Source organism: Schistocerca serialis, chromosome 1, assembly GCF_023864345.2.
Source record: "Schistocerca serialis cubense isolate TAMUIC-IGC-003099 chromosome 1, iqSchSeri2.2, whole genome shotgun sequence".
Lineage (NCBI taxonomy): Eukaryota > Metazoa > Arthropoda > Insecta > Orthoptera > Acrididae > Schistocerca > Schistocerca serialis.
The window spans coordinates 19,667,475-19,694,105 of record NC_064638.1 but is presented as its reverse complement, the minus strand read 5'-3'; the positions used below and the strand labels follow the sequence as shown (position 1 = coordinate 19,694,105).

The 26,631-nt window shown below is 40.2% G+C and overlaps 1 protein-coding gene across 1 annotated transcript in view; it reads left to right on the top strand.

The window, feature by feature from the left end:
• The window catches only part of LOC126460699 (dynein axonemal light chain 1), a 164,799-nt gene that overhangs the window by 51,417 nt on the left and 86,751 nt on the right, over window positions 1-26,631 (top strand). The window contains exon 3 of the mRNA XM_050095935.1: window positions 24,832-24,943. Within this exon, the coding sequence (XP_049951892.1) occupies window positions 24,832-24,943 (112 nt within the window). The remainder of the gene's footprint in view (window positions 1-24,831; window positions 24,944-26,631) is intronic.

Sequence of the window (26,631 nt, the reverse complement as noted above, 5' to 3'; positions counted from 1 at the left end):
GCGGTTACCCGAAATTTTTTTGGTGGAAGTGAATCTGTGTGCTTCCATTGAGCTGACTGTCGCTTTGTTTCTGAATTGAAAAATGGCATCCACGTCTCATCCATTGTCACAACCGATGAGAAGAAAGTCCCATTCGTGCTGTCGTTGCACGTCAACATTGCTTGGCAACATGCCACACGGGCAGCCGTGTGGTCGTCCGTCAGCATTTGTGGCACCCACCTGGATGACACTTTTCGCATTTTCAGATCATCATGCAGGATTGTGTGCACAGAACCCACAGAAATGCCAACTCTGGAGGCGATCTGTTCAACAGTCATTTGGCGATCCCCCAAAACAATTCTCTCCACTTTCTCGATCATGTCGTCAGACCGGCTTGTGCGAGCCCGAGGTTGTTTCCGTTTGTTGTCACACGATGTTCTGCCTTCATTAAACTGTCGCACCCACGAACGCACTTTTGACACATCCATAACTCCATCACCACATGTCTCCTTCAACTGTCGATGAATTTCAATTGGTTTCACAACACGCAAATTCAGAAAACGAATGATTGCACGCTGTTCAAGTAAGGAAAACGTTGCCATTTTAAGTATTTAAAACAGTTCTCATTCTCGCCGCTGGCGGTAAAATTCCATATGCCATACGGTGCTGCCATCTCTGGGACGTATTGACAATGAACGCAGCCTCATTTTAAAACAATGCGCATGTTTCTATCTCTTTCCAGTCCGGAGAAAAAAAATCGGAGGCCTTAGAATTTGAATGCACCTCATACAGTCCTGTCACACATTTTTCTTACCCCATCATGGGCAAGCCACCTGTGAAAGCAGCCATGTCATTTGCCAGCTATGCTGCAATCTTTGCACAGCTTTTTATATAAGCATGACTATCAACCAGCTATCCACCAGGATTAATGGCCACTGCCTGGTGGCACAAATGCAACTGAAAATAAAATGCTATATGTCAATGGCTGCTCCACTACCCGAGTCATCTGGATCCTCCTCTCCACAACCTGTTTTTCTGAACTGCACAGATGGGAGTTATCCTTACAACATATTCACTGCTCCTGTATTTATCCTAGCCTCAGCCTATGGTAACATACTGTCCCCACATCCTCCACCCAATAGTATCCACCCCCTCTGTCCTATCATCTCCTCATTATCATCTCCCACACTCTTTGTTTCCTGCCCTCTGCCAATTCAGCTGCCCATCTTTCCCCTCTCTTCTCCTTCTTCACTCCTTCTTCCCCCACCTCTCTCCTCCACAACCTCCTGACACTGCCTGTTGGCATTCTAGTCCCTGCACACACACCCCAGACAGCATTTGTCTCCCCATACCAATACACTACTGTCTCCACCCTCTCCAGATTGCTGGTGGAGTCCCACATGGTAACTGCAGTCTGGTCCGAGCTGTTGGAGTTGGTAGTCATGTGTGCATGAGGTGTGCTTGCTTGTGTGTATGAATGGTGTGTGCCTCTCTTCTCTTCTGCTGATGAAGGCTGTGGGCGAAACCTTTATGTAAGTGTCTTTTAATGGTGTCTATCTGCAACATAATGTGTCTTCTTTACAGTAAGCAACAATCTATGCTTTCCTGCATTGTTGATATTCCTATGTGGAATTTGCACTGTTTGACATTAATTTCCTTTTAAGATATTTAAATTGAGTATTAGCAGTGATTAATTATGTTCTGTGAAAAATTCTTCCAGTTAACTTGTTCTGTCATTCCTTTCCTGCAGTCCATGTACTCCTACTATTTCACCTTCTGTTACTTTTAATACTATTGACTTCATGTCCCATACCCAATAAATTTTTATTTACCTTGACCTTCTGCATAATACCTTTTATCTCATCATACTTCCCTTCAATCTCATCACTGTCTGTGGAGGTAAAATATAAACTTCTACTGTTGTACTGGATATGAACTTTGTGTTTGTCTCAGCTATGATAATGTGTTCACTGTGCTGTTCCTAGATACCAGCAGTCATATTTTGTTGTTCATTATTAAACTTGCTGTCACTCTTCAGGAACCAAATGCTAACTGGCCTCTCCACAGACACCTTTCCACTGTGGTTGCACCTATGGTACAGATGTCTTTATTATAGAAGCATTTAAGCCACACCACCTTATCAAGGCCGTGGTGCCTGGGGCAGAGAATTCACAATTAAAGATGGGACCTGGATAAACTGAAAGAGCCAGAGGTTGTACAGAGATTCAGGGAGAGCATAAGGGAGCAATTGACAGGAATGGGGGAAATAAATACAGTAGAAGAGGAATGGGTAGCTTTGAGGGATGAAGTAGTGAAGGCAGCAGAGGATCAAGTAGGTAAAAAGACGAGGGCTAGTAGAAATCCTTGGGTAACAGAAGAAATATTGAATTTAATTGATGAAAGGAGAAAATATAAAAATGCAGTAAGTGAAACAGGCAAAAAGGAATACAAACGTCTCAAAAATGAGATCGACAGGAAGTGCAAAATGGCTAAGCAGGCATGGCTAGAGGACAAATGTAAGGATGTAAAGGCCTATCTCACTAGGGGTAAGATAGATACTGCCTACAGGAAAATTAAAGAGACCTTTGGAGATAAGAGAACGACTTGTATGAATATCAAGAGCTCAGATGGAAACCCAGTTCTAAGCAAAGAAGGGAAAGCAGAAAGGTGGAAGGAGTATATAGAGGGTCTATACAAGGGCGATGTACTTGAGGACAATATTATGGAAATGGAAGAGGATGTAAATGAAGATGAAATGGGAGATACGATACTGCGTGAAGAGTTTGACAGAGCACTGAAAGACCTGAGTCGAAACAAGGCCCCCGGAGTAGACAATATTCCATTGGAACTACTGACGGCCGTGGGAGAGCCAGTCCTGACAAAACTCTACCATCTGGTGAGCAAGATGTATGAAACAGGCAAAATACCCTCAGACTTCAAGAAGAATATAATAATTCCAATCCCAAAGAAAGCAGGTGTTGACAGATGTGAAAATTACCGAACTATCAGCTTAATAAGTCACAGCTGCAAAATACTAACACGAATTCTTTACAGACGAATGGAAAAACTAGTAGAAGCCAACCTCGGGGAAGATCAGTTTGGATTCCGTAGAAACACTGGAACACGTGAGGCAATACTGACCTTACGACTTATCTTAGAAGAAAGATTAAGGAAAGGCAAACCTACGTTTCTAGCATTTGTAGACTTAGAGAAAGCTTTTGACAATGTTGACTGGAATACTCTCTTTCAAATTCTGAAGGTGGCAGGGGTAAAATACAGGGAGCGAAAGGCTATTTACAATTTGTACAGAAACCAGATGGCAGTTATAAGAGTCGAGGGACATGAAAGGGAAGCAGTGGTTGGGAAGGGAGTAAGACAGGGTTGTAGCCTCTCCCCGATGTTGTTCAATCTGTATATTGAGCAAGCAGTAAAGGAAACAAAAGAAAAATTCGGGGTAGGTATTAAAATTCATGGAGAAGAAATAAAAACTTTGAGGTTCGCCGATGACATTGTAATTCTGTCAGAGACAGCAAAGGACTTGGAAGAGCAGTTGAATGGAATGGACAGTGTCTTGAAAGGAGGATATAAGATGAACATCAACAAAAGCAAAACAAGGATAATGGAATGTAGTCTAATTAAGTCGGGTGATGCTGAGGGAATTAGATTAGGAAATGAGGCACTTAAAGTAGTAAAGGAGTTTTGCTATTTGGGGAGCAAAATAACTGATGATGGTCGAAGTAGAGAGGATATAAAATGTAGGCTGGCAATGGCAAGGAAAGCGTTTCTGAAGAAGAGAAATTTGTTAACATCCAGTATTGATTTAAGTGTCAGGAAGTCATTTCTGAAAGTATTCGTATGGAGTGTAGCCATGTATGGAAGTGAAACATGGACGATAAATAGTTTGGACAAGAAGAGAATAGAAGCTTTCAAAATGTGGTGCTACAGAAGAATGCTGAAGATTAGATGGGTAGATCACATAACTAATGAGGAAGTATTGAATAGGATTGGGGAGAAGAGAAGTTTGTGGCACAACTTGACCAGAAGAAGGGATCGGTTGGTAGGACATGTTCTGAGGCATCAAGGGATCACCAATTTATTATTGGAGGGCAGCGTGGAGGGTAAAAATCGTAGAGGGAGACCAAGAGATGAATACACTAAGCAGATTCAGAAGGATGTAGGTTGCAGTAGGTACTGGGAGATGAAAAAGCTTCCACAGGATAGAGTAGCATGGAGAGCTGCATCAAACCAGTCTCAGGACTGAAGACCACAACAACAACAATATTTGACTGTTCTATGTATCACAAAAATATTTCATAGTTTTGAACATTTCCGAGTGATCCAAAAAATTTGTACTTACTGGCTATTTAACCTGAATTATCAGAAATTTGTAGCAATGAAAATCTCATTAAAAACAATTGTGTGAAACTTCATTTTTTTATTTTGATGATACAAGATACATTTTGGGAATTTTGGTCATTTAGCAGAGTTGTCTCAAACTTAGCTCGCTGTCCCTTGTGAGCTACAGCTGTTTAATATGCTGCAAACTTTGGCAATAATATCATTCCAGAAAATCATTTCCTCTCTTATGCAGTATAAGTAATTATGTGATTAGTGCAGTATTTCAATTTTTTCCACACCTTGACCAAATTCTTCTAAATTAGTTTTAGAAGTTTTATGACCACTCTTTAAACTTTGCTTTTAAGAATTCAACTACAGTGGTGTAATATTGTTTGTCTCATATTACAATTATCAAATGTTCCATTATGTTCCCCACTTCAACAGTGATATATATTCTCAATATTTATCACACAGGGTGAATGTAAATAAACTTTCACTACTTGAGAGGGCACCCATGAAAAAAGAGTGATCATAGGACAGTGAAACTTTGTGCAGGCAATTGTGAGGATATGTGAAAGATAAGTAGTGAATAAACCATTGAAAGAAAATATTTTAATTTCCACATATGAGAGTAACATTTATTAATTGTGTACCATGCTTACATTCTGGGTTACAAATGATGTTCAGTGTGATAACCATCTGCATCCATCATAACCTGGAACTGCTGCACTAGAGATACCATTTCACAAATGTTTGCAGCATTTTCCAAATGGTGGACCACGGAATGTTCAACTGTCACGACACAATTCACGCACTGCTCGAAGATCGCAAATGGCATCCAGCATTACCAGCCGAGGCACCAGTAACTTCTTTGTCAGTTGTGGGAGAATTGGCCATTGGCCTCTTCCAGGAGCAATTCCCAAATCACTAGTTAATTTGAACTTCTGAATCAACTTCTTCAGTTTCAATGCAGATAGAGGACCTCCCTGTACCCCTTTAATGCATCGATACTCGTACAGCTCACCTCGTGCAGACTGTCTGCAGCTGTAATGTACACTTACGCTTGTGTTTCAACCCTACATCGCCATACCGTTACCGGTGCCTTATGGAAAGTCGTGGCACTAAAAATTACCAATAATGCAAATCCTGTAGTGCACAGTCATTCTTACAAAGTTGGGTACCCACATGATAAGTAGTTTTCTGTCTACATTGGTTCAAGTAGTGAAAGTTTAATTATAACCACCATGTACATTAGCACTGTTTTTCACATTGTTACACAAGTCTATTTGTGAGCACAATCTTGAAAAAAGGCACCTTCAGGTAATCAGTAAGTTTTAGCTCAGATTTTTATCTCATTGTTTACATAAACCACTAACTTCAGTATTGTAGCTCAGATCATAAAGGGAACATGCAGTCCTTGTAGAGTACAAGATGATGGAGTGAAAAACATATGTCATTCCAGCTAAATTAAAGTTAATTGTTTAATGTTTGAATAAACATGTACCAGTCATAATGGTGGCCCACTGTGAATGCAAGATGACTCATACACTGAAGGAAAACAAAATCGTAACACCAAGAAGGAGTTGTGCGACATAAACAAAAGTTGGTAGGCGTGTCTCTACATCTGGAAGATTACGTGTATTCAAATTTTGCACCAGTCGCATAACAGTGCCACTAGTAGTGCCACTGTGAGGATACAAATCAGGTCTGCTTTCAATACTTATTGAAACAGTCACGAGCATTCATTACCTTTGAGATTGGATGTGGTGAGATGGTAATGGTCAAGAATTCCCTTAAGCCAACACTTCACTGACGTCGAACAAGGTATTATAATAGGGGTACGAGAGTCTGAGTGTTTCCTCTGGGGTATTGCAGAAAGACTCAAAAGGAATGTAGCCACTGTACACGATTATCGGCAGCAGTACTCGAGAGAAGACTGGGCTCCGAACAGCCGCAGGGCACTACCGAGGGGGAAGACCTGTGTTCAGCGCACAGCTCTGGTGCATCGTAATTTGTCTGCAGCAGCAATTTGAGTGCCACATGACACCGTAGTGACACAATGAACTGCTACAAATTGGTTACTTGAAAGACCATTCTGAGCCAGAATGCATGCATTCCATTGGCCCAAAACCACCAAAATTTGCAACTTCAGTGGTATCAGGCAAGATCTCATGGGAGGGTAGGTTGGAAGCCTGTCGTGTTTTCTGATGAAATCTGGTCCCGCCTCAGTGCCAGAGATGATAGTGCGTAGGTATTATTTATATAAATGATATGCCTTCTAGTATTACAGGTGATTCAAAAATATTTCTGTTTGCTGATGACACCAGCTTGACAGTGAAGGATGCTGTGTGTAATATTGAAACAGATCAAACAATGTAGTTCATGAAATAAGTTCATGGCTTGTGGAAAATAATTTGATGATAAATCACAGTAAGACTCCCCCCGCCACACACTGTTGGGTGGCTTGCAGAGTATAAATGTAGATAGTAGATGTTTTACAGTTTCTAACTCACAATTCAACAAGAACCGATATTTTCATCAGACAGAATGGGCATATTATAAGTGAGACGGAACAGTTCGAGTTCCTAGGTGTTCGGATAGATAGTAAGCTGTTGTGGAAAGCCCATGACCAGGATCTTGTTCAGAAGCTAAATGCTGCTTTATTTACCATTAGAACAGTATCTAAAATAAGTGACACTTCAATACGAAAAGTAGTCTACTTCGCATATTTTCATACGCTTATGTCGTATGGTATTATTTTTTGGGGTAATTCTTCTGATTCAAAAAGGGTATTTTTGGCTCAAAAACGGGCTGTTTGAGCTATATGTGGTGTAAGTTCAAGAACCTCTTGTCGACCCCTATTCAAAAATCTGGGAATTCTGACATTGCCCTCACAGTATATATTTTCTTTAATGTCGTTTGTTGTTAGCAATATTAGCCTATTCCCAAGAGTTAGCAGCTTTCACTCAGTTAACACTAGGCAGAAATCAAATCTGCATGTAGAATGCACTTCCTTTACTCTTGTGCAGAGAGGAGTGCAGTATTCTGCTGCATCCATTTTCAATAAGCTACCACAAGAACTCAAAAATCTTAGCAGTAGCCCAAACTCTTTTAAGTCCAAACTGAAGAGATTCCTCATGGCTCACTCCTTCTATTCTGTCGAGGAGCTCCTGGAAGAGCTAAAAAATTAAGCAAATTCCAGTGTTACATTGTTGATTTTCTTCATTTAAACTTACGACTTGTCACCTGAATATGTTTTTTTATATTTCATTTTATCAGTTTCTAATATCGTGTTATAATTTCATGTATTGAGTCGTTCCATGACCATGGAGACTTCTCCTTAATTTGGTCCCACGGAACAATAAATAAATAAATAAATAGGTTAGTAGGAGGCCAGTTGAGGGCCTAAACCTATCCCTGCAACCAACCTATCTGCATGCTACACACACTGTATCTACACCTGGAGTTACGATCTGGTGTGCGATTTCATACGGCAACAGGAGCACTCTCGTGGTTATCCCACACACTGTGACTGTAAAACAGTACGTCACTCTGGTGATTTGACCTGCTGAACTGCCATTCACGGACAGCATGCCAGGGGTCATCTGCTCTACAGAGTGTTGACATGTTGCCTTGTCCTGCTCACTCACTAAATCGGTCTCCAATCGAACACATACGGGGTATCATTGGATGAGAACTCTAGTGCTGTGCACAAAACAGCATTACCTGTCCCTGTATTGACCAGCTAAGTGCAACAGACATGGAACTCCATCCCACAAAGTGACATATGTCACCTGTACAACACAATGCGTGCACATTTGCATGCTTGCATCCGACATTCTGGCATTTACACCAGTTACTAATGTACCAGCATCTCACATTTGCAGTGGCTTATCTCACACTTACATCAACTTGTGAGCTTGGAATGTTAATCGTGTAAATATGTTATCTAGACAAATGTATTCCCAAAATTTCATTACTCTACATTAATTATTTTTTGATGTTGCAATTTTTTCTGTCATTGTAGTTTATTGTCCTGTCTTTCCAAAGGCACATACGTGTTTTCACAGCTGATATTACAAAAACGTACAAGCAGCTTGAGGTAGGAAAGATAGCTCAAGATATTAAAAAGATTCTATGACGTACGTGTCCCAATGAACCGATCGAGGCCTACCGTTTGACGACAGTCACCTATAGTACGGCAACTGTTCCCATTTCAGCTGAAATATCTCTTACAATTTGCAGAAGATGAGAGAATGAAGTATCCAAAGGCTGTGTATATATTACAAAGAGATTTTTTATGTATACATTATTCTGAACACAGCAGACATACAGAGGAGGCACTCAGTCTGCAGGAAGAGCTGATTAGATTACTTTAGAGTGGAGGATTTACCCTTCATAAAGGGGGTGTTAATGATATGAGATTGGGGAAAACGTTGCACCTGAACACAGTAAAGTGCAAATACTATAGTCTGGGCAATGAACAGCAAGGAACAGTCAAAACTTTTGGTCTGTTTCCTCATAACAATACCTTCCAGTTCTTGCTCACTGATGCAGAGAACAGTACTGTGAGCTGGACTCAACAGCATGTACTTTCTGAGACTGCTTCCATATTTGATCTGTTGGTGCTGATGGGACCAGTGGTGTATAGCAAGATATTCCTGCAACACCTTTGGCAGATATAATGGGATCAGCTGTTACCAGATGACCTGAAGGTGGGAACAGGTGAGTAGTCATCTCCTGCTATTGAATGTTATTCATATTGAACAAAGAGTGATCAGCAGTGGAGTAAAGTAAGCAAGGCTACAAGGATTCTCAGATGCTTTTGAGTCAGTGTATGCACCTGCATTTATCGTTCAGGTATTTCTCGAGAAAATTCCTTCTCAGTTGAGCATATAAGTTCAAAGTCCAGAGTTGTGCCAGTCAAGAAGATATCACTGAAAGACTTCATGTGGTCTTACTCTTGGCTAGATTGATGGAGATAGTACCTTGGTTTCATTTAAATAGTGCCCAAACTTCCATTTGAACAGATTATTTATTACGGTTGGTGAAAAAACCAGAGTTGCGGAAAACTGTTGGAAATTGTGTCTCTAAAATCCACCAGCTCTCTGTAGTAGAAGACTGGAATCACATAGGCTCTATGAATGACATCATTTCAAAAGGCATTAAACTGCATTATCCTGGACACAGTTAGCTGTGGTGAACAGCTCATTGCTGGCTCTACCGACCTGTTAGGACTATAAACTATGTATATGAAGTAGCTGAAACATTAGATATATATGTCTTTAAATTGCTGCTACCTGTATTGTGAATTAAATAGACCAACAATATACTTCATCCAAAATGAGATTTTCACTCTGCAGCGGAGTGTGCACTGATATGAAACTTCCTGGCAGATTAAAACTGCTTGCTGAACCGAGACTCGAACTCCCGAGTTTCAATATTTTTCATAGTCAAATCTGAAAGATTTGGTGCTCATACTGAGATGTACAAACAAAGTCATGTAGCAACCCACCGAGAGGCACAATGGAGACTTAACTGTAGGGAAACTTCACACAGAATCGAAGTGATCATTTATACAGCACGACAGCAAGACTCTCAAAGGAGACTGAGGAACTACAAAATTGCTAAACAATTCCCCAAGAAAAGCAAACTTCATTCACTCCATGAGATGAGCAACAGCTGTTAAGAGTGAGCAGGTATTTTACTAGATCACAACTCCTGTCATGTCAGCAAACCTCAGACAAAGATATTGGAGACCCGATGGAAGAACTGTAACTAGGCAAGTAATTCACAAATTCCTTCCTTGTTATGACTTGCAAGCAACCACTGCAACCGAGGTCATGGGACGACTTGCTTCAGTTGGTACAGAACAAAGCAGATCTTTCTGTAAGTATGGGGTTGACTGCGGAGAGCCACTATACGTCATGAACAGAAGACGAGCAAAAGTAGGGCAAAAGTCATTCGTATGCATGATAACAAAGGCAGTAAATATCTAGCCTGCCACTGACTTGTTCCCCAATCTTTCATTACTGCTCTTCGAAGATTATTTTCACAAACATATTCAGTGACACCAGTAAGACATTTATGGGAACAAGGAACTAGCTGCATGAGCTGTACAAACTGTTTAGCTTTCCATTCCATGCAAGACAAATTTGGAACTATGTGCCACAGAATGGTACATGGTGGCATTTATCCCACATTGTATCCCAACTTTTGGTAGACTATGAAAAGAGGTGTCAGATATATCAAGAAACACTTGAAGAAAGTCAGGAAAACTGTTTTGACATTTGAAAAATTATACACACTTCTAACTCAAATTGAAGCACGTTTGAATTCTCAATCAATTATGCGGGGATGAGTTCTCATTCATTACTCAAGATGACCTTCTTATTGGTGAAACCTCAATGATAACATCATAACAAGGTTTGTTTCAGAGCCACCATCCAGGTTCTTGAGATAGGAGCTTATCCAGCAGTGTAAGCAGCGTAAGTGGAAACCGAGGTCAAAGGACTACCTATCACACCTGCAGCAGAGAAGTAATGGTTGTCAATAGCAGACAATGCTGTCAAATATATTGATTGTTCTGAAGCAAGACAACTTGACACCCCTTATATATGACTGATTTTAAAAATCTGTGTACAGTGTGCACGATTTCTTCAACCATTTTATTTCCTTAACCCGGAAGGTGTACACGATCTAAGGCAGAGCCACGTGCGAAAGCACCCACGTGATTTACCAACTGACCTGCTTACACTGTGAAGCTTTCTATGTGGGAATGACCAGCAACAAACTGTCCATTCCCATGAATGGACACAGGCAGACAGTGTTTGTTGGTAATGAGGATCACCCTGTGGCTAAACATGCCTCAGTGCACGGCCAGCACATCTTGGCACAGTGTTACACTGTCTGGGTTATCTGGATACTTCCCACTAACACCAACCTGTCAGAACTCCGGAGATGGGAACTTGCCCTTCAGTATATCCTCTCTTCTCGTTACCCACCAGGCCTCAACCTCCGCTAAGTTCAAGTTGCCGCCGCTCGTACCTCACCTGTCATTCAACAACATCTTTGCCTCTGTACTTCCGCCTCGACTGACATCTCCACCCAAACTCTTTGCCTTTACAAATGTCTGCTTGTGTCTGTGTATGTGCAGATGGATATGTGTGTGTGTGTGTGAGTGTATACCTGTCCTTTTTTCCCCCTGAGGTAAGTCTCCTTACACTCTCCCTTAAAACCCACATCCTTTTGTCTTTCCCTCTCCTTCCCTCTTTCCTGATGAAGCAACCAATGGTTGTGAAAGCTTGAATTTTGTGTGTATGTTTGCGTGTCTATCAACATGCCAGCACTTTCGTTTGATAAGTTACATCATCTTTGTTTTTAGATATATTTTTCCGACGTGGAATGTTTCCCTCTATTATATTCATTTATTTCCTTATTTGTTTGATGTAACTTGTCTGCTTATGACTATTTGCATCATGCCTTACTGAATGGTGGTGTACCTTATTAAATTATCTGGGTGAAGTTTTGTGTACCAGTGCAAAGCACCACGAGGGTGCAACAGTAACTGTGCAGTCTCATAGGTGGTGGTGGTGGTGGTGGGGGATGGGGGTTTAGGAGACTCACACCTGTGACTCTTTAACTGTTTAACTGACAGGTGTGAGTCTTCTACCCCCCAGAAAGAAATTGTGCACACTTTACACATACAATTCATTTTTAACAATGATGTACTTTCATTGTCAATTGTCTTTCCTTTACCTTGAGTGTAAGCATTTGTCTGGATTGCTGGAAGGGCAAGACAGTGTAGAATTACAGAAAAATTTGCAGACATTTTCAAATACTAATAATTCTGCTTATAAGAAGTTGAAGGTCTCCTATGTTAACAGTGAGTATCCTAGTCAGATCTGCATAATGTATGTTCTTTAAATTTGCACCAACATTCTCAATGGGAACCCTGAAACGTGACGGCTAATGGGGCTCTGGTGAAGCTGCGATAAGCCTAGCAAGCCAGTAGTGGATAAATCAACTGCTTTCAAAAAGGGAACATGCCTCGGATCACGGAACGGATTTAAAGGAAACCGACCAAGCAATGGAAAAGGATTACGAGATGGTTTACGACTGGGCACCTTAAACGTAAGGACTCTAACTGGGAAGTTAGAAGAAATTGTAGAAATGATGGAAAGGAGGAAATTGGACATCTTGAGACTTGCTGAGACTAGGTGGAGAGGAGTTGGTGAAAAACCACTAAGTAAAGGATGTAAACTGTACTGGATAGGGAATGAGAGGGGAAGAAATGGAGTGGCAATAGTGGTCAGAGAGGGTCTGCAGGAGGAGGTGGAAGGTATTAATGATCGAATGATAAAAGCCAGAGTACGAGTGAAAGGAAAAAGCATTGAAATCATCCAAGCATATGCCCCACAGGTGGGGTGTACAAAAAAGGAATTTGAAGATGACATGCAAAAGCAGCTAAATGGAGGTAATCAGATTATAATAGGGGACCTCAATGCACATGTTGGCACAGACAGGAAAGGATTCGAGGAGATAATGGGACCAGAGGGCTGGGGGAACCGAAATAGAGAAGGAAAATTGTTGCTGGAATTCTGCAAGAGGAATGGGCTGGCGATCGCAAATTCCTGGTACAAGAAGAGAAGTAGCCACAAAATAACTTGGTACAGTGGAGACTGGTCCCAAACTTCAGTAGTAGACTATGTACTAACGGGTAGGCAGATGATGAGCAGCCTCACAGATGTTAAGGTCATTCCATCTGAGGCCTTAGACAGTGACCATCGGCTGTTGGTAGCCACCCTGAGAGAGAAAAAAGATAGGAGGGCAACAGACATACAGGAGAAAAGGTTGAAGACATGGATGCTGAAAGAGGATGAACGGAGGACCCAGTACCAGACACTGATCAGGAAGAAGCTGCCAAAGGAAGATCAGAGAACAGTGGAAGAAGAATGGGGAGATTTTAAGAGGGTTCTAGTTGAGGCAGCTGAGACTGTGTGCGGAAGAACTAGCACAAAGAGGAGAAGTAAGGAAACCCCATGGTGGAACAACATATGTAAAGAGGCAGTACTTCGAAAGAACAAAGCCTTCAGAGAATGGTTCCAGACCCGAACAGAGGAAGCTAGGGTAAAATATAAGGAAAGCAAGAAAGCGGCACAGACCATAGTAAGGGCGGAGAAGAAGAAGTGGATGGAAAAATGGACAAGAATGTTAGAAGAGGACAGTGAAGGGAACAAAAAAGTACTTTACACCATGGTAAGAAATAAGAGGAACGACAGAAGCGAGTGCCTGAGGATCATGGATAATAATGGAAGAGTTGTGGAGGAAATGCATGAGCTCAAAAAGATTTGGAAGGAGTACTTTGAAGATCTGTTGAATGCCGCCAAGCGGGTAACTAACAGCGATGGAGAGCCTAAGGCAGCAGACGATTATAATAGTGGGGAAATTGATGATCTAACTTGGAATGAAGTGGAAGAAGCCATAAAGAGGATGAAAGGGGGCAAGGCACCAGGTTGGGACGAAGTAACAGTGGATATGATACGAGCAGCAGGAGAAGTAGGAACCCAGTGGCTATACAGAGTGCTGAGGGTGGTGTGGAAGGAGAACAGAATTCCTGAGGATTGGAAGAAAGGAATTATAGTCCCGATATTCAAGAAAGGGGATAAAAGGAGATGTGAGAACTACAGAGGAATCACCCTGCTATGCCACTGTGGAAAAATCTATGAAAAGATCCTGGAGAAGAGAATAAGAAGCAGTATTGAAAGTAGACTGCAAGAGGAGCAGTATGGTTTCAGACCAGGAAGATCAACAAGGGACCTCATATTTGCGGTAAGGCAACTGCAGGAAAGGCACTATGAGTACGGGAAGGACTTAATCATGGCCTTTTTAGATATTGAGAAGGCGTATGACAGTATCTATAGGGACAAGCTCTGGGATGTGCTGAACGCAAAAGGGATAGATGAAGAGATAACACGAAAAGTCAGAAAAATGTATGAGGGAAGTGAGAGTTGTGTGAAAGTGGGGAGGGAACGTACTGCATGGTTCAAGCTGGAAAATGGGCTGCGACAGGGAAGTGCACTTTCACCTTTATTGTTTATTATTGTTATGGATGAAATCCTACAGCAAGTATCAGATTGCAATTGGAGATCATAAAATGAAAGCAGTGCTTTTTGCCGATGACCTGATGTTATGGGGAAATTGCGAGAAGGAGGTGCAAGAGCAGTTAGATGTATGGGAGGCAATGGCAGCACAATATGGAATGCATTTCTCTGCAAAGAAAAGTGAAATAATTGTCACAACAAGGAAGAAGAATAGGCCAAATGTGGATATAACTTGTGGAGGGGAAAAACTACAAGTGGTAGAGAACTTCAAGTACCTGGGAAGCATGATTGAAAGTAAGGGGGGAAACGCAATGGAAATAAATGAAAGGTGCAGAAAAGCAGGGCAGTTCTTCAAATGCATTAGGGGGCTTATTTGGAGCAAGGAGGTGCCACAGAAATCCAAGGGAATTATATACCGAACATACTTTGTCCCCATATTGGCATACGGAAGTGAGACATGGGTAATGCACAAAAGCGACAAAAGTAGAATACAAGCTAGTGAAATGAATTTCCAGAGGAGCAGGTTGAGTGTAACAAGACGAGACAGATTGCGAAATGTGTATGTGAGGGAAAGACTAAAGGAGGAACCAGTACAGGACAGGATAGAAAAATCAAGACTGCAGTGGTATGGACACATGAAGAGAATGGATGAGGGAAGAATTCCAAAGAGGATGTTTGATCTGCAACTGGAGGGGAAGAGGCCCAGGGGAAGACCAAGAGATAGATGGGTGAAGGGAGTAAAGGAATGCGTGACGAGAAGAGGAGAGAACTGGACGAAGGTGGAAGAGGGGGAATGGTGGAAAGACAGAACACGATGGAGAGGCTTGTGTTCCCGACAGACCCAGCCAGTGGCTGGAAACTGTCCAAGATGATGATGATGATTCTCAATTGCTTTGTCAATGTTTTTCAAAAAGTAGCCTCAGAATATAAGTTGAAGAGTGTTGGAAGTAATATACATTCTTGTTGCTTGATACCTTTTAGAATTCTGATATCATCTGAAACATTATTTCTGACCTTGAAGTGGGCTGTTGGATTCAGGTACAGTCTGCCTTTGGTGCAGACAAACATTAATAATGAGTGGAAGGATTTAAAAGAAAAAGTTTGAAAGTTTGTGTGAAAATCATTTGTTATAAGGTTAAAATATTGTATTACCCTTATAATTGAACATAAACTGTACGAATTAACAGTTAGGTCAGAGGACAAGTTTATGTTTTTTTTTAATTATCTATGGTAGTTGAAGAAAACAACATGATGGAAAGAAAAAGATATAAACAGAAGAAGAAGAAGAATTTTCCAAAAATTTAGTAATGTTTCAAGTACTAAACTTCCAATGTATCTGAAACAGAAAATTACAATCAGTGTGCATTACCAGCAGTAATGCAAAAATCTTTCAAAAACAGAGAGTAATTCAGTGAGCAACAGAGAGATCCGTGTTGGGAATTGGCTGGAGGGACAGGAAAACAACTCAGTGGACCAGGGATAAGGCTAGAATTAATACTGTAATACTTATAGTCTCTCCCTTGGGACAGGAGACTTAATTATGAAATGAACATTGGTAGATAATGTGGCAATGCAAATGGAGGGTAAGTGGTCCAAAGGAAGTTCTTTGATACATTCCAAGAGATAAGAAGAGTCTGAGAAGTTACTGTAATAGAGGGTTGCAGCAGCTATTGTATTTATATAGTTAAATACTACAGTGAAAGATAAAAGACAACTGGAGGATTCTTTTCAACAGCAGTGAAAGTCAAATGTATTCTGCTTTTGCTACAGATGATGATGATATAATTTATTGTTAGCTAATGACCAACTGTCTTGGTGAACAGGGATGTAATTACCACTACAAAAATAGGAAACATTGTTTTTAATACCACAAGAGTAGCTCCAAAAATATTCAGAATATTGAGATGGATAACAATACAAAAATTAAGGAAATGAACATTCACCCTCCACCACTGTATGCACATTCCATCATCCACTGAATCCACACGCATGGGTTGTCAGCTGTGAATAAACTGTGCAGAATAAAAATGAGACTTTTCTGACAGCTGATGGTTTGGTTGACATCTTTCACAGCTTGTCTGTGTCAACATTGGTTTCTGTAGGCCACCGAGGCATTGACTGTTGGAGTGTATGTGTGTATTGTGTTATGAATAGAGTAACTGGACCATGGCTATGAGTAGTGATCACCTAATTTCTCGACCCTGATGACCCCACACACTGCTATCACTATCCTTGCAACTTATTCAAAGTTTGGAAGATCTGAAGGATTCTTTCTAGTTAGTGATATTCATTTGTGCAATACTACGTTTCTGTTACAGCTAGTACTGTAAGAGGTAGATTGCCTGTTAACAGCCATTCACTGGGTGAAGAACTGACACTGAAACAGTGTAGCATCTCACATGGAACTATTGTGTTTGTTTCAATTTGTCAGGAAGAAAAACTTGTATGCCTTCCGTGCTGCTTAAATAATGTATAAAAAGGAACATTTACTTTAGAAGTATGTTAAAACTGACTGAACGCGAGGCCCATAGCATGGACATAGTAGACTGTGTTTTGTTTTTCATGTTACTACCCCCACTAATAGTAATAGTAGTAGTAGTAGTAGTAGTAGCAGTAGTAATAGTAGTAGTAATAATAATAACAGTAATAGTTCCCGTGAAGGCCCGGGAAAAGAACAGGCCTCCGGTATGTTCTGCCAGTCGTAAAAGGCGACGAAAAGAACAAACCACTAATAGGGCTAACCCCCCTTTTAGTGTGATTAGTTGGTTCAGGACAGAACTAAACAAGCCTCGGACAAGCGCCGTCATGGTCGAGGACGACGCTTGAACCCTATACGCGCCCACAATGGTAACGACACTGCTAGCCAACTGGAAAATGATTTAAATCCAAATAGAGGTGTTTTACAGGATATGCTTCCTGCAACCACCCTAGAAGGCAAACAAAGACAGAGGATGAGATGGTCAGATGAAGTTAATTGACACCTCATGTTCTGTTATTACCAAGCAACAAACCTAGGAACCAACACAACTGGATACAGATCACAAGTATACACAACATTTATTACCAGATACCCAGAATTAAAATTTTTAACAGACCAACGACTAGCTGATCAGATCCGTGTAATAATCAAAAATAACAGGATACTCCAGTCAGAATTAGAAAACATCAAACAACAAGTACAACAAATACTAGAACAAAATAATGTGCAATCAGAAGAAGAAGAAAATACAGTATTTGACTCAAACATCCCAGAGCAAACAAAGAAAGGACAACACGCATCAATTAAACAATCAGAGGAAAACGAAATCTTAAGGCAGCCACCAGAACAAGCACAAATAGAACACAAAGTGACACACATGTTAGATATAGAAGAAAAATTTCAGCTGACATATATAGAATACAAAGACACAAATACAGACATTAGACCATTCTTGCATAGACCGCCAAACAACCCACAAGTCAAAACAACAATAAAAACTATCACTACAATCGTACACAACAAAATAAATGAAAACACAACTATGGAAGAGTTACAACTACTGGTTTATATAGGAGCACTCACTACACTAAATATACACACTAGGCAGAGATCAGAACCAACCAACACACAGAAGAAACCCACAAAACCAGCATGGCAACACAGGCTACAGATCAGAATAGAAAAACTGAGAAAAGACATCGGACACCTAACACAATTTATAAGAAATGAAATGTCAGAAAAAAAACGAAAAATGTTAGGTAAAATCTCACAACAAGAAGTGATAGAGCAATTAGATGAAAAGAAACAGAAATTACAAGCATTGGCCAAACGACTTAGAAGATACAAAAAAAGAGTGAAAATAGAAGGAAACAAAACCAAACATTCAACACAAACCAAAAGAAATTTTACCAGACAATAGATAACACACGTATTAAAATAGACAATCCACCAAACATAACAGACATGGAACACTTCTGGACCAACATACGGTCAAACCCGGTACAACATAACAGGCATGCACGGTGGATACAAGCAGAAACAGATACGTACAAGATGATACCACAAATGCCTGAAGTGATAATTTTGCAACATGAAGTCACCCAAGCAATTAATTCTACTCACAATTGTAAAGCCCCTGGAAAAGATAAAATAGCAAATTTCTGGCTAAAGAAATTCACCTCAACACATTCACATCTAACTACATTATTTAACAGTTACATTGCAGACCCATACACATTCCCTGATACACATAACTTATCTGAAACCTAAATATCAAGCAGACACAGCAAACCCAGCTAAATATCGCCCCATAACATGCCTACCAACAATATACAAAATATTAACTTCAGTCATTACACAGAAATTAATGACACATACAACACAGAATAAAATTATAAATGAAGAACAAAAAGGCTGTTGCAAAGGAGCACGAGGATGTAAAGAGCAACTGATAATAGATGCAGAGGTGACATATCAAGCTAAAACTAAACAAAGGTTGCTACATTATGCATACATTGATTACCAAAAAACTTTTGATAGTGTACCCCACTCATGGTTACTACAAATATTGGAAATATACGAAGTAGATCCTAAATTGATACAGTTCCTAAACATAGTAATGAAAAATTGGAAAACCACACTTAATATCCAAACAAATTCAAATAATATCACATCACAGCCAATACAGATTAAGCGTGGAATATACCAAGGAGACACATTAAGTCCTTTCTGGTTCTGCCTTGCTCTGAACCCACTATCCAACATGCTAAATAATACAAATTATGGATACAATATTACTGGAACATACCCACACAAAATCACACATCTGCTATACATGGATGATCTAAAACTACTGGCAGCAACAAATCAACAACTCAACCAATTACTAAAGATAACAGAAGTATTCAGCAATGATATAAATATGGCTTCTGGAACCGACAAATGTAAGAAAAATAGCATAGTCAAGGGAAAACACACTAAACAAGAAGATTACATATTGGATAACCACAGTGACTGCATAGAAGCGATGGAAAAAACAGATGTCTATAAATATCTAGGATACAGACAAAAAATAGGAATAATACAAATATTAAAGAAGAACTAAAAGAAAAATATAGACAAAGACTAACAAAAATACTGAAAACAGAATTGACAGCAAGAAACAAGACAAAAGCTATAAATACTTATGCTATACCAATATTGACCTACTCATTTGGAGCAGTGAAATGGAGTAACACAGACCTAGAAGCACTCAATACACTTACACGATCACAATGCCACAAATATAGAATACATCACATGCATTCAGCAACTGAAAGATTCACATTAAGCAGAAAGGAAGGAGGAAGGGGATTTATCGACATAAAAAACCTACATTATGGACAGGTAGACAATTTAAGAAAATTCTTTATAGAACGAACAGAAACTAGCAAAATACACAAAGCAATCACTCATATAAATACATCTGCCACACCACTGCAATTTCATAACCACTTCTACAACCCTTTAGATCACATAACATCAACAGATACGAAGAAAGTAAATTGGAAAAAGAAAACACTACATGGCAAGCACCCGTATCATCTAACACAGCCACACATCGATCAAGACGCATCCAACACATGGCTAAGAAAAGGCAATATATACAGTGAGACGGAAGGATTCATGATTGCAATACAGGATCAAACAATAAACACCAGATATTACAGCAAGCATATTATTAAAGATCCCAATACCACAACAGATAAATGTAGACTTTGCAAACAACAAATAGAAACAGTAGATCGCATCAGAAGTGGATGTACAATACTAGCAAATACAGAATACCCCAGAAGACATGACAATGTAGCAAAAATAATACATCAACAGCTTACCTTACAACATAAACTTATAAAACAACATGTTCCCACATACAAGTATGCACCACAAAATGTACTGGAGAATGATGAATACAAATTAATTGGAACAGAACCATTATAACAGATAAAACAACACCACATAACAAACCTGACATCATACTCACAAATAAAAAGAAGAAATTAACACAACTAATCGAAATATCCATACCCAATACAACAAATATACAAAAGAAAACAGGAGAAAAAATTGAAAAATACATCCAACTGGCTGAGGAAGTCAAGGACATGTGGCATCAGGATAAAGTTGACATTATACCAATTATACTATCAACTACAGGAGTCATACCACACAATATCCACCAGTACATCAATGCAATACAGCTACATCCAAACTTATACATACAACTACGGAAATCTGTAATTATTGAAACTTGTTCAATTACCCGAAAGTTCCTAAATGCAATGTAACATATACCGCACAGTTAAAAGGAAGTCACGCTTGATCTAGGTCCGCGTCACCTTCCATTTTTAACCAGACATAATGTCTGAGACAAGAAAGAAACAGTTATAGTAATATTTATTCAACATCATATGGTCACAAACAATCACTAAACTAACCAACTTTGATTCCATCAGGATCCATTGTGCACAGCAACCATAGACTATAAGAAAGGAGAGGCACAAAGTAGTCAGTCGCAATACCATTAGCTTTTATTATTCTTGCAGAGTTAGGTTTTGGCTATAAATGAGACTTTTAGTTCATTTTCATTACATTTCACCATAATGAAAAAGTACTGACGATGGCTATTTACAGCCAAAATCTTCCTAATCACTTAATTATTCCATTCACTACTTAAGTATAAGGTGTGTTCAAAAAGAAACGAGCCCGAGGCATTATTACAGAAACCAGTACCTGTACGTTAGAAGTATTTACCCTGGTTGTTGAGACACTTGTCCCACTGTGACCCAAGGTGGTGAATGGCTGTCTCATAAAATTCCAGGGGTTGTGATGTTACGCAGTTCTGCACATACAACTGGACGTTGTCATCCGAGGTGAATCATTTGTCCCTCAGAGCCTTTTTAAGGGGACAAAAATGGTGTAATCACAGGGAGAGAGGTCCAGACTGTATGGAGGGTGGCCGAGAACTTCCCATTTGAATTTGTGCAGAAGTGCCACGACTGTGTGGACCATATGAGGCTTTGCATTGTCGTGGAGCAGAATGACCCCACAGGTGAGATTGCCTGGTCATTTTGATTTGATCACTTGGCAAAGGGTGGTCAAGGTTTGCGAGTGATGCTGGGCATTCACTGTTGTGCCATGCTGCAGGAAGTGAGTCAGAAGGGGGCATCTTGGTCAAACAAGAATGTCAGCATAACCTTTCCTGCGCTCATGTGGATGATGACATCCAGCTGTACATGTGGAACTGGTTAACATCGCAGCCCCAGGAATTTTATGAGACAGCCATTCACCGCCTTGTGTCACAGTGGGACAAGTGTCTCAACAGCCAGGGTCAATACTTCTAACATACAGGTACTGGTTCCGTAATTATGCCTCCGGCTCATTTCTTTTTGAACACCCCTTATGTGTAATGGATCAGAATGGAACAATAAATGATGATCATGATGACGATTTTAGTACATCATACTGATTTGTCTTTTGAATAAATCAGAGAAGAATAATGAAGTTTGGAATATGCAGCTATATTTTAGAAATGTTCATATGCAGGGGTAATAATAAAGTTCTAACTGTAACAAAACCTTTAACATTTATTAATACATTTATTAATAAGAGCATGACTACTGTTTACATATCTATGCAATTGTGATACAGTTTTGAAGTTGTTAAATATTTCACATTTATGAGTTTCATTGCAAATATTTCTGTACTGGGATTTGAACTTTCCAAAGTTTAATAACCACTTTTGTCTGCCATTGAAATCTAAGGGGATTATAAACAAGTATGAAATACTCTTAGAAAAACTCATTATAAGCTGTGTTTCAATACTTGGATCTATTCTTGCACTAGGTTAATAGTAGGACAGTCTTGTCATCCAAATCTGAAAAGTTTTGTCAAGATTTGTAAAAAGATCTCCAGGAGAAAAAAATACTGAAAAGTACTGAGATCTACAAAGAAACACAAGGAGCTACTTATATATAAGAGCTATTTGAACTTTTATTTATAAATTATGTGATTCTGTGTCAGTGTTGGAGGATGGTTTGTTGAAGACACTAACCTGGTAGTAAAGGATGGCTGTACACATTGGCTTGATTTCAAATAGTGCAGTTCATGACATAAGTTCATGGCTTCTAGAAAATAAACTAATCCTAAATCACAGAAGGACTCAGTTGTTACAGTTTCTAACACACAATTCTACAAAACCTGACATTTTAATTTCACAGAATGGGCATATAATTAGTGAAACTGAACAGTTCAAATTTCTAGGTGTTCAGATACATGGTAAGCTTTCATGGAAAGCCCACATTCAGGATATTGTTCAAAGACTTAATGCTGCCATTTTTACTATTTGAATGATATCTAAAGTGAGTGATCGTTCAACACAAAAATTAGTCTGCTTTGCTTATTTTCATTTGCTTATGTCGTATGGTATTATATTTTGAGGGTAACTCTTCCCATTCTAAAAGGATATTTTTGGCTCAGAAATGGGCGGTTTGGGCAATAAGTGGTGTAAGTTCATGAACCTCTGTTCACGAGTCTGGATATTTTGACATTGGCCTCTCAATATATGTATTTCTTACTGTAATTTCTTGTTAACAATAGTATCTTATTCCCAAGAATAAGCAGCTTTCACTCAGTTAATACTCAGCAGAAATCAAACCTGCATTTGGATTACACTTCCTTAACTCTTGTGCATGAAAGTGTGTAGTATACTGCTGCATCCATTTTCAATAAGCTACACTCGAATTCAAAAGTCTTTGCTGCTTTAAAATTGAAACTGAAGAGTTTCCTCATGGGTCACCCCTTCTCTTCTGTTGAGGAGTTCCTTGAAAAATTAAGCTGATTCTTATTGAGCTGTTGATTGCATTTATTTATGGCTTTACTTTTTTTGGGTTCATAAATACAGAGTGGCGCAGGGGAACGGGAAATTTTGAACGTTACAGTTAGCAGCATTGTAGCACCGGCAGATGTTCAAAACTTTGCACAATTGATGTGAACGCATTGCCATTTAGTAATCATGGAGAATTGGACTGGTTCAGAATGTGCAGTAGCTGTGAGAGTGTTTTACAAAAATGGTGATAGTGTGAAAGCCGCGCAGAGAACATTTCGACAGCATTACCAGCTTGGACGTCATGGACGTGTCCCATCTGCGCATGTGATTACAACGTGGGTGCGTAATTTTGAAGAAACAGGTTATGCCTTGAAAAAGAAACCTCCAGGTGGCAATCCAACGGTACGTACCCCAGAGAACATTGCAGCTGCTAGAGCTGCAATTGAGAGAATTCCTCGCCGCTCTGTTTGACAGCATGCATCTTCGCTAGGGATTAAGTGACGAAGTTTACAAAGAATACTGCACGAATTAGACTTCCATCCCTATAAGTTGCAGATTGTGCAACACTTACATGAACGAGACCCAGCGTCACGTATGGAGTTCAGTAGCCAGATATTGGCTAAAATCAACGAGGACGCGAATTTCCTTGGTAACTTATGGATATCAGACGAAGCCCATTTCCACCTGAGCGGATTCGCGAACAAACAGAATTTTCATTATTGGGTACAGGACAATCCTTGTGAGTTTCACCAGCGACCACTACATAGCGCCAAGGTCACAATATGGTGTGCTGTATCATATCATGGTGTTATCGGCCCTTATTTTTTTGAACGTGAGGATGGTAGTGCAGTGACAGTAACATCCGCTCGATATGTTGAAATGCTTCAAACATTCTTTACACCGAGACTGTACAAGCTTAATCTTAAGGTCGAAAACATGTGGTTTCAGCAGGATGGAGCCATATCACACACCGCTCAACAATCGATGGCAGCAGTTCGTCAGTTGTTTGGAAGACGCATTATTTCATGTAACGGTGATATTGCATGGCCTGCGAGATCCCCTGATCTTAGTGTGTGCAACTTCTTCCTGTGGGGATATCTTAAAGGCAAGGTGTACCGTACATGTCCTGCAACAATCCATGAACTGAAGGAGAACACTGAAAACGAAATCACTGCCATTCCCCAAGATTTGCTACACCGCGCATTCCAGAGTTTTCATAACAGGCTGTTAAGAGTGTAAACGCCGAATGGGAGCACATCTTTCCGATGTCATCTTTAAAAAGTAGACACTTTTGGACATTTTGATTGTAAAGACATACTGAATAATGGCATGCTGAATACATTCACTTTCGTTAATAAATTACTAGTTTTATGAATTGATTCATGGAAATGACGTTATTTCGAAATTTCCCATTTCTCTGCTCCACCCTGTATTTTACTTTTATCAGTTATTACTTAAGTGTTGTAATTTCATGTACTGACACGTTCCATGACCTTGGTCTTATGGAACTTGATGTGTAAATAAAATGAAAAAAAAAAAAAAACTAGTGCTCCAATTTGTTCCAGGAAGCTTTCACTGTCTACAAACATGATAGAGAAGATTGCAGGTGTGAGCACACTGAAAAATTTAAAAATTCTTTCTCTGGGAAGAAACTACATTAAGGCTTTCTCAGGACTGGTAATACATAAGGATATATAAAGTTACAATATTTAATATATTAGTCTAACAACAATATGAAATAGGGGAGGTTGCTACTCACCACATACAGGAGGTACTGAGTGGCAGGCTGTTACATTGAAAGAAGACTGCTTGACATTATCAGCTGTTGGGCTAAATCCTTTCTCATATGTAGACAACTCTCTCTCTCTCTCTCTCTCTCTCTCTCTCTCTCTCTCTCTAGCAATCCCACTGGCATTAAGGCCTAACTGTGACTGCAACTGCGGTCAGGAGCGGGAATGGGTCGCGGGTTGAGGTGGAGGAGGAGTGGGGGAAGGAGAGGAGTGTAGGGGTGGGTGAAGATGCCAGTGGGAGTGTGCAGGTACATGTTGGGGTCAGAATGTGGGCTGCACGTTGGAGCATCAGGAGGTTGTGCTGTTAGGGTAAAAGAGAAGAGGACTATGCAGTTGTGGTAGACAGTTAGGAAGCATGAGTATGAGGCCGGAGTGGTAGCAGGGAAGCGGATAGAGGCAGGTGGAGGACAGGGACAAGTAAAGAGTGAGGCCATGTGGTTATGAGAAAAAGGATACATTTCTGGCAGTGTTCCCACAGCTCCTGTTGCTATACCATCCATCACTCAGCTCATATCTATAGATGCCACACTAACACCTCCAATGCCCTCAGCCTTGCCACCACTGAACACAAGTTTTCCCACCATCTGATTGACACCAAACCTGGAAACTTTTTAGTCACCGTGACCAAATATATCCTCGTCTATAAATAATTCTTCTTTGAGAACACGTCACCTAAAAAATAAATCTGCAATACAGTCATGGGTGCCAGTAAGGCATCATCCTGTGCCTACCTGTTTGTGGGCCTTCCAGAGGAATCACTCACTCCCAGACCCCTTACCTGGTCCGTATTTATGATCTCGACTGAGGACTCCCTTACCACGTTCCTCCGGAACCTTAAAACCTTTCCACACATTCACTTAACCTGGTCTTCCTCAGCCCAGCAAGCAACCTTCCCCAATGTTGACCTTCATCTAATCTCAGAGATGTACATATCAGTACCTCCATCTGACGTCAAACCTAGCAACCATCAACAATACATCCAACTGACACCCGTTTCACATCAAGAAGTCCCTTCCATAAAGTCTAGCCACCTGCAGTCGCTAAGTACCTCTCCAAATATGCCAATGGCCTGAGACCTTTGCAGACTGAAATTACCCTCCTCACCTTGTCTACGAACAGATCTTGTGTTCTCTGTCCTCCCAGTCACCTACGATTTCCCATGTAGCAACTGACTGGCCACAACAGAATGACCCCCCCCCCCCCCCCCTCATGACCTGGTACCACCCAGGAATGAAGCAAATCACATTCTCCACTAGGGTTTCAACTAACTTTTGTTATGTTCAGAAATGACTAATTGTCTACACTATCCTCCACAACCCTCTGCAAGATTATTCCTCTGCCCAGCCAACCTACATAATATCCTCATCCTTCCACATTCCACCCCTGCTCCAAACCCCTCGCCTCTCGAATCACATTGCTGCAAAAGATCTACACTACGACAACATTTAGTTGGTTAGAGCACTAAATGGTGAGTTCGCCAGAGCCCTCACTTGATATAAATACAGATGAAGTTAGTGAAAAATCTATCAAAAAATTAAAATAAATATTGAAACCAGGTTGAATCCATACACAAGT